At 42.2% G+C, this 13,900-nt stretch overlaps 1 protein-coding gene across 1 annotated transcript in view; it reads right to left on the minus strand.

Annotated features, from left to right (window-relative positions):
• Nucleotides 1–11,686, minus strand: part of tfe3a (transcription factor binding to IGHM enhancer 3a) — a 31,333-nt gene extending 19,647 nt beyond the window's left edge. Inside the window, exon 1 of the mRNA XM_079521042.1 lies at nucleotides 11,349–11,686. Coding sequence (XP_079377168.1) covers nucleotides 11,349–11,509 — 161 coding nt within the window. The 5' untranslated portion in view covers nucleotides 11,510–11,686. The remainder of the gene's footprint in view (nucleotides 1–11,348) is intronic.
• Between the last annotated feature and the right edge of the window lie 2,214 nt (nucleotides 11,687–13,900).

Raw genomic sequence — 13,900 nt, forward strand, 5'->3', positions numbered from 1 at the left:
TACAATAGATCAATCATTACAGTACATATTATTTAATATATCCACCCAAACATGATGAGAGTCACTGTGTGTAGCTTGCTGGCATTAGCTGGTTGGCTATAGTTATATTGTAATGGCTGAAGAATTGAAAAGGGAAACAGAGTTAAGCAGAGGAATTAATATAGATTTAGTCAGAACGAGTTTTATCAGGTTAATTGTATAATGATTGTAAAATTATATTTTTACGAAAATATAACGATAACTTATAAGTTATACTTTATTGACTCCATGCTATGGCTTGTAAATATTCTAAATAACAATTACAAAAAATTTAATACTTCTAATTTCTTCCAACACAAATCTTCTGTTCTGGGGGTCCCTGGCACAAAACATTTTCAGATGGGGGTCTGCGGACCTAAGAAGCTCACTGTGTTTTGGACATTGGCCCTATTAAGCAAGACGAAAAACCCATGCGGTAATACAGATTTCGCCCTCGCTCTGCGCCTTTTCGTATTATGGAAGCCGTGGTGAGCGCTCACTCATATGGAATACCACGTTCCTGCATAATTTAGCATTGGGGGAGTGTCCATATGTAAATTATTTTCGCTTTGCGCTACTTGCTATTAAGCCCCTTGACCTAAAAACACTCAGCGCATACCGATTCCGCCTGGGTCTGACCACGTCTTAAAAGCAAAAAGCACTGTTTGATTTTACACTTGAGCGGCTCTGGAGTGCTGCTGGAGTGTTGCCATGTCTGTTTGCTGTTTATTATAAGCGGCTTCTTTTTCTGCAAAGTTGCTTGTAAATATTGGTAGTTGTGGTTGCTTTTCTTGTTTCTAAAGTGCTTATTTGGGCTTTTCTCCTAAAGTTGTTTAAACCAGTGATCCTCACACAGCGACATTCCCATGTCAAGGACCCCCAGATGAATGCATTTACCCAACTAAGCCAGTGACCCCCATGACAGATTTGTGTTTTTAAATGTTTCAATAACATTTTTCAAAAATATTCCACAATTGTCACTTTTTTCAAAGATTACTTTTGAAAATAGCAGATCTACCAGCTCACAATGCATCACATTCATTCATTAAAACAATGAACTCTGACTGCAGGGGGATATATATTTATAATGATCATTATAACAATGTGCAAGAAAATATGTAAAAAGAAGGAAGAACTTTATATTTGTGGACAATCAAAATATGCTGGAAATTTTAATGTGGTGTCATTAAAAGGAATCTTGATATGGCAGACTCACTATCTAGAAAATAAAAACATGGCACTTCATTTAAAATAGGTTGTAGACCCCTGTTATATGCGATTCTTTTGGGAGTATGTTTATAGACCTATTTACTTGTTTCTATGAGACATGGCAACAGCGAGCTTTCTGGCTTTCTCGTTGAGATTATAAAGGGTCATATATCGCTCATTTCTCAACCTTTTAAAAAAAGTAAAACATCTCCATAATCATTGGGACGTTTGCTTTCATACGCTGTATCACACCCGACTCAATTCTTCTTCAATAATATGCTACGAGCGAAGACCATAACATTGGGGCCGCAGCAATACGCATGGCGCACGTATGGCATTTCAACTCATTCCTTCGTCGTGACTCGAATGAAATAAAATAAAATAAACGTTATTTTACTGGTGTTTTTCAATAGAAACAAATAAAGAGCGTGTGTGCAACAGTCAGTGCATATACGTGCATGCACTATAGGCTATATTTCCTCCTTGTCGGGATGGTGAGCTGAGCTCTTCACAGCCCGTTTGTCTTTCATATTATTCTTATAATATTTGATATTATAAACACTCATGGTTCTCTCATTTCTCAACCGTTTTTTAAAATGTAAAAATCCCCATATTCCTTAGGAATCTTGCTTTCATTCGCTGTATGGTACATGGTTCTATTTTTATCGAATTAAACAATATCAAACGAACTTGTATGTTCGGGGGTTAGACGATTCTGGGAACATTACGCATGGATTGCCAATTTGCCAGCCAATGCTGCGTATCTACTCGCAGTTCCATTCCGATCTGAAAGGTATAGGTAGGTGCCATTTCAAAGTCTTAGTTATTCATTTATGAATCAAATCAACTAGAATAAAGATTTTTACAGCTGTTTTTCATGCTTAGAACAGAAACAAATTAAGTGACGATGTGCGTATATCTCCCCCCTTAGCATATGGCTGCGCCGCTGTAATGACTTTCCAATGAAAACTGCAAGTTACTTAACAAAATAGAGACATAGGCCTACAAGCTATGCACATCATGGCTGTGACAGCTTGTGGATCTGTTCTTTTGAGGCATAAAGGTGACAGCATGCAGTGCAATATGAATAATTAACCCAAATGTGACAAAGTCATGTCAAGTCTATGGTGCCAGTCTGCAGAAATGTAATACCACTTGCCGAAAAGGGCGCATTCCATGAGGACATCAGCTGGTGTCGTAAAGAGAATAGTACGGACATGTTCATTGGGTAAGCCTCAAAACTCCCTGAAACACTCCCATGACTAATTCAAGGCCGTTTTGCTCACACCACGGGGTGTCGAAAGCGCTTCTCACCTGGCCCATAATTGTAATATGACATTGCACCCGCCCCCACGTCTTAAAAACTGTAAAATTATATGTAATTAGATTCCACTTGCTTAATAGGGCCCACGTATGGTTTCCACCCGACAGAGACCATTGGGTTTCTTAGCATAATGACAATGTGCATTGCTCCAGCGGTTTAGGAAGTTCAGACAGACCCTCTAATAGACAGCAACCACCTTCAGAGCCACGCCATCATTTTAACTATCATAGGCTATTTATTTTTTAACGGTTATGTAAACAGTTAAAAACACATTATACAAGTGTGAACTGGCCAATATGCATATGCATATGCATATGATGCATATGCATATGCATATGCAATAGGCCAATATGCAAAAAAAACAGGACAATAACAATAACAGACATATAACATCTGTAACAACCTAAGAACCTCAAGGAAATTAAAAGAAACTAGAAAAAGTGCCCTTCTGGGCACAGGTCTCCACCAGGAGGATAGGAGTGTGTGTGTGATGTTTGGCAAAATGTTTAGGAGCAATATAAACGTGTGTGTGTGTGTGACACGGCTTGGCCTGTTGTAGCGCCACCATGAGGCTGATTTGAAAACTGTTAAGTGGCATTTCTTCCAAAGCTTAGTGGGAATATGCATGCACAGTTTCACCACAATCAGACGCTGTGTTGAGTAGTTGTGGCGATTTGTACAAAACGGGTACAAAGCGGGCTACTCCTGAAAAGTTTAGAAGCCAATCGTAGCAAATGAGGGTGGCTGATGAGAAATCAAACAAACCCGTCTTGATTACATGACTATGAAGAAGATGTACCGACTTGCGTGAAATTTGGATACATTTTGAAGGAGTAATATTAGAAAATGTGTTTTACATATGTCGGCCTCCTGGTGGCGCTATAAAGAGCAGATGTGAAAAATTCCAGGCAAAGGTTTTTCCTTGGCCTCTAGGGAGTTGGCATACAAAGTTATCCACAGATCCGTGCAGTTAGAGGTCAAAACACTTTTTGGCCAGTTATAGCGCCACCATGAGGCTGAGTTGAAAATGTTCATGTGGCATTTATTCCTAGTGGGAATGTGCGTGCACAATTTCACGGAAATCACACGATGTGTTCATGATTTGCAGCATTTTGTTTGAAACTGAGCACTCCTGCGAACTTTGGAAGCCAATCTTAGCCAATCAGGATGGAGTCTGAGAAATCTGAAAGACCCGTTTCGTTGAATGGCTCTAGAGAGACTGTGTACCAATTTGCGTGATGTTTGGACAAAATCTGTAGGTGTACTGTCCAAAAACTTGTTTTGCACAAAGCGGCCTCCTGGTGGCGCTATAACAGGCCGTTCTGGAAATTTTGGGGCAGAGGTTCATCGTTGGCATCCAGGGAGTGTGTGTGCAATATTTGGCATCGACCGGGTTAACGGTGCCGGAGATTAGCTGGTCACAGACGGAAGGACGGACGGACGGACAGACACACACACACACACACACACGGACGGACGGACGGAGTGCAAAACATACTCTCTCCCCATGCCTTCGGCCTGGTGGAGACAAAAAGAGAACCTACAATAAGTGACCAATATAAAACTAAGTGGAACAACATTTGCTACACATCAAAGCAGGAATGCATGTCTGGGAAGTATGTCCATAGCAAATAGCAATCCTTTTACAACTAACTAGAGGGATCACAAAAGCCAATGTGAGTCTGGTCTGCAGGTTGTTCCTTGACCAGGGCCCAACATACACCAGCCTCCAACAGTGCAGGTGGTAGCATAGTACTGTATATAGTTATCAGCATTATGATTTCATGATAGCATTATTTGCTATTACAGTGGTCAGCCGCCTAGAACAGTGTTTTTCTCAATAATACAGTGTGTCCCCCCCATGTGTGTCTGGGCTCCATAGCCCAAACACACATTGTTCACAATGTGTTTGTTTGTTTCTTGTTTTGTTTTGTTTTTTTGTTTGTTTTTTTGTTTTTCTTGTTTTTTGTTTCTTCTCTTTGTATTTCTGTCAGTTTTATGTCCCACCCACTCCCCCCCTGGGATAGGCACAATAAGCCATTGGCTTCAGCCTAAACCCTTTTGGTCTAAGTGTAAAAAAAACACGACGAAATGAATACATGTATTGTAATGTTTTTTTTGTTTTTGTATTTATGACCAAAATAAAACAGAACTGAACTGAACTGAACTGAACGTCATTCATAGTAACTTACTATCCACAGCTACTGATTGCACAGGGAAGCCATGCCATAATTACACGCTGTATTGTTTGTATTCCTATTGTATTGCATTGTATTGTACTAGAATTTCGCGGGCCTTCGGCCCGCTCATCCCAGAGTTGCGTTGCCCCGCGTTGCGATACAGAAGTCCACAGATACAGAAGTCCACAGTGACACGCGTTTTATGCAGCTGTTTTGTGTTGCAGCGCGTGCGCGCGCGCGCGCGTGTAGTGTTGTTGTTCTTATCCATAACAATAAATGGATCAAATATGCTCTATATTAGTTATGTATAGATGTAAAGCAGTGGCTGTCAAAGGTGTGATCCAGGGACCCTCGTGGTTCCTTGAGGGGGTTCCAAATGGACCCATTATAGGTCTGTAACTCTGAGAGTGTACAAATGGAACCAAGTGGACCCTACAGGTCTGTAACTCTGAGAGTGTACAAATGGAACCAAATGGACTCTTTTATAACGTTTAACTCTGATACTGTACAAATGGAATCAAATGGGACTCTTATGGGTCCATTTGGTTTTACTCTCAGAGTTATGGGGGTCCTTGAAATTAAAAAGGTTGAGAACCTGTATGCAATGGCTTATGTCTTGTAAAAAGAGAGACCAGCCTATTCTCCAAACCATCATATCTTATGCTTTGCTAGGTTGTACAAATTAATATTGGGTCAATATAATTTGCAGGACTCACGTGTGTGCTCTCTGTCTCTCTCGCTCTCTTCTCTCTCCTCCGTCTCTGGGGTGTGTGGGGGGGGGGGGGGGGGGATTAGTTGCGCGGCCTGCGACAGTGCTATACTTCTCCAGCAGCGGTGCAGAACCGAGAGAGTGACACATTCTTTTGGATGTAAACTGCGCAACGTGTAGCTGTAAAGTTCGGATTGTGTAGTCGCACCGGTGGTACAAAGTGAATGTTACAGCGCGCACGGTGATGTTGTAAGGCGCAAATGCGAGTACCTAGTCGCACTGTCGAGCCCTGTGTAGTGTAGTGGCATTTTCGCTGCATCGCGAGGCGATCCAAATTCCCCCCCGCGCACGCACGCACGCACACACACACACACACACACTGTACGTAGCTGTGTGTTGTTGCAGCGCGCGCGTGTGCGTGTAGTGTTGTTGTTGTTGTTGTTCGTGTCCATGTATGCGCGTCGGTTTGTCCCGCTTGTACCACGGCAGGTTTGCACAGTGCGCTCAGTGCGATATTTCCGAACGTGGGCGTTGTGTGTGTGTGTGTGGGTGGGTGTGTGTGTGTGGCTGGCCTGTGTTTTGTTGCGTAGGGATCGCCATGTGAGGGGGCTAGCCAATAAGGGCCCTGTGTTGCATGTGGAGAATTGTGTAGGTTAGTGTGTGTGGCGTAGCCGAACGGGGTGGTGAGAACATGAGGGGGATGTAGCACAGCAATCGGTGACCCCTACATTAAGCTGTGTTGCTCCCAAGATGCAGTGCAAATGCGTGTTGTAGCAACCGTAGCCAATGGGAAAACAGGATGCAGTGTTGCCAGGTCCGCGAATTGTAAGCGAGTTGTAAGTAGCGTGTTGAATGGCATTTTTTCTGGGCTTGTTGTCATAGACCTGGCAACAAATTAGGCGGGGGTGTCGGTGCTTGTGGCGTGTTTGTGTTTATTATTGATATTGATGTTGTTTGTGAGTGTGGACGGGAGGCGGCTTTAGTGGAAGTGCAATGACAGTTTTTACGCGGGTGTTGGTGAGTGGGGCCGTGCGGCGCGACATGAGGAGATAGGGAACGAACGACGCGGAGGGTAAGTCTGTGACGTGTTAGTGTGTTTAGTGGGTTGTTGCAGTGTGTGTTGCAGTGTGTCAGTGACGTAGTAGCTGGTGCCTTTTGTTCCTGTCCTGGGGACACCTCCTGGGGACACCTTTTCAATTGTATATAAGATAGTTGTATTGTGTTTGCGTATTGTACTGTTACATTGTATTGTATTATACTGGTTATACCTGTAAGATAGAATCTGATCTTTGTACTCCTTGTTACTGGTTGATTTCTGATGCTGATCTAGGTCAGGATATCATCCTTGCACGCCTTAATTGACTGTAAATGTTGCTGAACTAAGATTTCAGAAGGTGACATACTGTACCTGTTCCAGTTCCTTTTACCATAGCTTTGTTTGATTGGCTCAGGAGCAGTTTTTTAACTGGAAACAAATGACACCTTCACGTGTGTTTCCAGTTCAAATCTGCTGCTGAGCCAATGAAACAAAGCTATGGGAAAATGAACTTGAACAGGAACCCGGTGTGATACCTCCTGAAAACTATGCCTGCTGTTATGCACAGAGGCTACTGCAAATGCAAAACTGCTGATCTAGGACAGCAGTCCCTCAAGGACCCCCAGGGGTCCTTGAGGGAGTTCCAGGGGGTCCCCAGATAGATAGTATAGGAACCAAATGTCTGTATGACCCTTACGGGTCCATTTGGTTCCATTTGTACACTCTCAAGAGTTAAATTAACATAGATTTTACAATATAAACTGGGGGTCGCAGGGATAGAAATGCCACTAAATGGGAGTCCGTAGACTAAATGCATGTCAAACTGGGGGGTCCTTGAAATTAAACGGGTTGAGAATCACTGCTAGAGCTGTGAAAATCTTCTCTTATGCATTGGGGGTCCCTGGCATATCTCTTCAAATGGGGGTCCGCGGGATAATTAGTGTCAATTTGGGGGTCCTTGACATGAAAAGGTTTGGGAACCACTGATCTAGGATGCCTTATTGATCAAAGTTCATGAGGAGGATGTAAATGCCTTGCTGCCCCCTCCTGGTCAGACCTGTATATTACACATCCTTATTGGCTGGGCAAACATTTTGTTTTTCTGTGAGAACTGAATGAAGTCAGCATTTCTGTCTACACGCATGCACACACGCACAACCACACATGCTCAAGTCTACAGGAAGCTGTAAACCCCTGAGTGTGTGTGTGTGTGTGTGTGTGTGTGTGTGTGTGTGTGTGTGTGTGTGTGTGTGTGTGTGTGTGTGTGTGTGTGCGTGCGTGCGTGCGTGCGTGCGTGCGTGCGTGCGTGCGTGTCTCTGATACAAGGTCTGCATGGAAAGACCACAACGCATTCCATTTCCACTAAAAGATCTCTCTCAAAATAACCTTAGAATAATACCTTTCCTTGTGCCCTTCCCATACTTCCACAGACTATTTGACTGTGCCAGCGAAATTTAGAAGAAGGAACTTCAATATATATATAGGGCCCTATTTTCACCGGTGCCTTACCCCTTATTCATAAACTTCTTTGACTTTTTTTTTTACTATTTTGAAAAACATTTTTTAATTTTCAAATAGTCGATGTAGATGTAGACTGTAGTTGTAGACTGTAGTAGACTGTAGTTATTTGAAGTATTCTAAAATGTTTTTCAAAATGGTAAAAAAAAAAAAAAGAAAAAAAAAAAAAGGCAAAGAAGTTTAGGGATAAGTGGTAAGGCACGTACGAAAATAGGGACCATAATCTCTTAGCACCACTGCCTTAAACATGCAATGTTGTTAGTAGGAATAAACACAGAAGCACGGGAGGAAGTGGAATAAGAAAGGACAGAAGCCTAACTTGAGTTCCAGTTTTACATAAAAAAATCACACCCGTGTGAACTGAGTGCCTGTCTGACGTAATGAAATCATGTCTGACGTAATGAAATCATGTCTGACGTAATGAAATCACACCCGGGTGAACAGGGTGAACATAGCAACCATGCTCATTTTTTCTGCACAGACTAACAAAGCCAGTTGTAGGAGTGGTAATGAAATCACACCCGGGTGAACAGGGTGAACATAGCAACCATGCTCATTTTTTCTGCACTAACAAAGCCAGTTGTAGGAGTGGTTTACACCACTCAAAAAGGAGGTTGTGCAAAGGGGAAAAAAACAAACAAAGGGGAAAATATTCAAAATAATATATATTATTTTGAATATTTGAATACATAATTCCCTTCTTTTTTTTCTTTTTTTTAATCGAATGGTTTCCAAGATTGGGACATATATATGACAGTGATAGATCATGATCTACTGACCTCATACTAGGGTCACAGGCAGGCTGACAGACAGACAGACAGACAGACAGGTTGGCACAAAACAGGCTTTCAAATAAACAGTAACCTAAATGAACCCATTACTCTCACCCTTGCGGTCTCTCGATCCCTCTCGCTCTCTTTCACTCGGCGGAAACATATTCAATCCCAAAAGTAAACAATCTTGCTCAAAACAACACAGCCTTATATTCAAACCTAAGAACTTCATACATCAGCCCTATACAGCAGACCAGGTCTATAACAGACCAGGTCTAACCAGACCAATGCTATACCAGACCAGGTCTATACCAGACCAGTGCTATATACCATGCAGACCAGTGCTATACTAGACCAGCGTCGCAGTCCCGCCCCCTCGAGAGACCCGGAAAATAATTCCCCGTTCATTTTCCTCATAGACTTTTCAAAAAGTATTTATTTAAAGACGTTTACGCTGTGGACAAAGCCAACTCGAGTTGTGACACATCGTGACAATAAACACAATGTTTTGGGCCAAACAAAGAATTAGACAGAAGGAATGGCACTTTTTTTGTTGTTTTTATTCTTTGTAATTATTTGTTTGGTTCAAAATATTGTGTTTGTTGTCATGATTTGTCACAACTCGAGTTGGCTTTGTGCGACGCTTATACGGTCTTTAAATAAATACTTTTTTAAATGTCTATGGGAAAAATGCATTGGGAATTATTTCCTGGGCCTGGCGTCGTCATGAAAGGGGGCGGGACTGCGACACTCTATACCAGACCAGTGCTATACCAGACCAGGGCTATACCTATCTGTACCTATCCAAAGTATCTCTACATTTCAACCCTTTATGTATTTCTTTATTTTTGAGGGGCGCTAGCCCCTCCTATATACAGCTTTAATGTTTGTGTTGTCTGAACAAACAAATGCCATTGACAATGAAATTGAGAATGAGAATGAGAATTTACGTCATGTGTCTGGCATATGTATGTCGGTGGGAACCGTTGGCCAAAGGGACCACCATTCTTGATGATGATGTATGATGATGTACGATGAGTGCCCCTTACTTCACACGGGTGTGATTCCTTTTTATAGCCTGAACAGAATAGTGTTCAAGCTCACAAACTTGTAGATCTGCTGTTTTTGCTATTTTTGAATGTCTTCCTCATATCTGACTAAATACCTCACAAAAGTGAGCGACACGGGGGCGCCCGCTGGCCAAGTGGTCCAGGAGCATGCCACATAATAGTCTCTGGCCTGACAGCGCGTCGCGTGTTCAAGTCCCGTTCATGACAACCTTTGCTGCATGTCTCTCCCCTTCTCTCTCTCCCACTTTCCTGTCTGTCTTCACTAATAACTATCAATAACAAATCTTTAAAAAAAAAAGGTGAGCGACACGACACCCACACAGCCACAATACTAGACAAACACGACAACCACAATCTGGTAACACCCACCTATGGAACAAACATGGGTAGATTCTCTTACTGCACTGGCATGCCCATGCAAGTGTGGAATGCCCTGACACCATCCCTCAAAATGTGGATCACTGGCTTCCTTCAAAACAGGCCTGAAAATCCATCTTTCAGGAGGCCAAAGGGGGAAGTAAATTCTCCCATTTATGCTATAGGTTGATGAATTGAATAATACCATAGGACGGTTAGGACCATAATGGAAACAATACTTTTTTGTGTTATCCTTTTACCCCAAATGTAGGATATGACTGTACCCGTGCTGTTTGCATTTCTGTCTAATAAAGCATTCCATCAATGAATCAATCAATCAATCTGTCCGTGGGTTTTATAAATACTGAACCAATGAAAAGTATTAAAATGTTTTCATTTTCTAAAAAGTAATAGTTTTGATTTGAACATACAAGGCTTGCATTGACAGAAACGATATCTGCTACCAACTCACCTTGTTGTTATTACATAGTTATATTAATCTGTTGTCTGGATGGACTGCTGCTGCAGTGCTAATAACAGCTTATTATAAGAACTGAACCCCAGGGGACTCGTGGAGAGAGACAGACAAGACTGGGCACATCTTTCTCCCTCTTCCTATTTCTCATGGGAAAAACTGAAATGAAAACAACACTCTGTGTGTGTGTGTGTGTGTGTGTGTGTTAATGTCACAATTAACCTCAACTCACCTCTTCATGTCTGCATGTATCTTTGTCTATCACCACATTAACAAAACAACTACGCATTATGATTTACATTGTAAATCATAATACTAATAAGTTAATGTGGAGGGAAATTTACGAAAATAAACTTTACTTGAATAGTGCTTTTTAAAAAGTGCTGTATCATCAGCAATAAGAAATCACAGATCAGCAACATTACAAGGAGTACAAGGATCAAATTATTCTAGACCTAGCCTATATGAGTACTGACTGTCCTACACTACCGCCCTATAAACACAAATCGTCTGTGTACTGTGTGTGTAGTATAGTGACAGCCAGGACAGGTCGTTTTATTCAATCATCAGACCCTTTGATGTCTGAACTCTCTCTCTCTCTCTCTCTCTCTCTCTCTGTAGTAGGCTTAGGCTAACTGGACTGGTCCAAATAGAACAGGCCAATAAACGAGGTTCTGACCTGATGAGGTTGACAGTATCTGGTCCAGAGTCCAGGATGACAAACACGGTGCCATGAGGAACCTTCTGGACCGGCATCATGGTCCGATTCTCTGGCTCGGTTCTGGCTGTTGTTGCGCGGTTCTGTTCCGCTGCGTTCTGGTCTGAGCTGAAACCTGACATTCTCTCCTCCGAAAATAAAAGTAGGCTAAAACAACTCCTTGGATGTTTACTACTCGCAGAACAGCGATGTTTCGAAAACAACCTGAACCAGAACTCCGAATGAAAGAAATACACCTACATACAGTCTGACGGCCACGGAACACTTCAATAAAATCGTAAATGAAGCCACAGGTTAGAGTCCGTTAGTCACGAATGTGAACACTGAACAGCTAGGCAGCTATTTCAGACTGTAAAACCCAGAGAGACGTGGGTACTGACGAGACGAAAAACATGGCCTGTCAACGGCGAGGAACAGAGTGGCGATAGATCCCATAGCCCGGAGGGGCGGTTATGACACCTTTTTACAGTCTGATGAAACACAGCTGAGTTGATGCTGGCCTGGATGCTGGAAAAGGAGGGCCGTGTCCGTGTTGGTCATGTTTGAAGCTCAAATGCCATGAATGAACCTAATTCATGATGACCTGCACTTTTGCCTCTGATGCTAAGAACATTTGACAAATTATTTCACTATCATAATAATTATTATAGTTAGGCCTAAATGAGCTGACTGCCAGGGCAGTGCAGAGAGCACTGAGGGGGCAGGTGCTCAAAACCCACAAAAGGGCACATCTGTGCACACATATAGCGCACACCGATTTTGGGGTGGTCTTTTTGTCTTTTTGTGGGGTTCCCTTGTGCCACTTCAGACCAGCAATGTATTGGATGTCTTAATACTAATGGAGAAAGATGTTCCACAATAAATAACTTGGCCCATATGTCATTGGACATGGAGTAAAATAAGCAATAGATTCTCAGTACCATGTAATAAACATGAAAAGGGCCACAGATCTTGGGCAGGAAAAGGGCACCCCCTGCAGGTGCCTGCTGGCTCCCATCAGCCTACAGTCAGTTGTAGTTTCCCTCCACCTCGTTAATCTATATGTGCATCACAAACAAGACAAGGCAGTGACTCAGCAAGCATGGTTGGTAAATTAACTCCCCCATCAATATGTTACATTGTTGCTGTGCAGATTATCTACAAAAGTGAACTCTGTTCGTTTCATGACTCATGAGCTTTAGTTTAGGCCTACTTTGTACAGACTAGAGTCAGTAGCCTAATCGCTTCCCCCTATTTCCAATAAGAGTACTACAGACGAAAAACAGTTTAAGTCCACACTAATTATCCATAATGTATAAATGATGGATAAGTAACCCCCCCCCCCCCCACACACACACACACACACACACACACACACACACACACACTCTTCCAGGGGGTCCCCAGACTCCCCACTAAATATGTTAATATAGCATCAAATCACTTGTACCACTTAACTATCAAGAACAATCACACAGGAGGACCATAATGGAAACAAGGCTTTTTGTGTTCCTTTGCCTGCAAAGTGGCACCATGTTGTACTTTCTACATAGGCCTACTGGTATATAACACAAAACATATTGTATAGGGGTCGCTGGCAATACATCTTAATATGCTGTTTGGGACCAAAGTGTTGGTTAGTTGGTGAGATGGACAACATAATAATAACAAATCATAACAAAATTAATATCCATGAATAATCCCTGATTACAAAGTGGTTATAATATTACAACCACTGATTGACAAATACCCCTGTCCTCCTATATCAGGGGGTGCCCACACTTTTTGGACTTGAGAGCTACTTTCAAAATGACCAGCTCAACAAGATCTACTGACCAAAATAATTATTATCCCTTTGCTGGAAATAGTTACATAAGACACACTTGGAACAGGAAATAGAGAGGACAAATGGAATTGATAGGTTTTCTTGTATAACTATGTAATGCTACTGACATTTGTGTGCAACACTCTTGAAAACAATGTATTGCATTGTGGGTTTTAGCTGACAGGCCCTTTTTATGTCAATCAATCAAGTCACCTTAATTCAAGTGATAGATTATTTATATTTTAGGGGCATGTCATGTGGTCTACCTGCACAGCCTTTGTGATCTACTAGTAGATTGTGATCTTACCTTTTGGGCACCCCTGTATATGGTTGAGCCTGAAAAAATGTTGAATTTGCCCTTTTTCAGAGATATTGTAACATGAGCATGCACAGACTGCATCATCCTCAAATTCTCAAGTCATCAAATACCATATAGAGGAAATAGCATATTTAGACCCCTAGCGTAAATAAATACATTACAGTTTATGTTTATGAGTGTCTGCCATGGTGTCTGCCGATCTAACTGTCTACAATAACCTATATAATGTTTCCCAGCTGCAGTGAAATCAAAGTGAATGGGCAGGCCGCCGCCACAAACTATGGGATCTAGTGGTCACAGTAAGGAATGAGTGCGCATGTCAACCTGTCAGGGCCAATGGGGCTTTGGGTTGGCATGCTGACAGCCAATGAGCTTCTACTCTACTCGCTC

Source organism: Electrona antarctica (genome assembly GCF_951216825.1).
Source record: "Electrona antarctica genome assembly, chromosome: 2".
Lineage (NCBI taxonomy): Eukaryota > Metazoa > Chordata > Actinopteri > Myctophiformes > Myctophidae > Electrona > Electrona antarctica.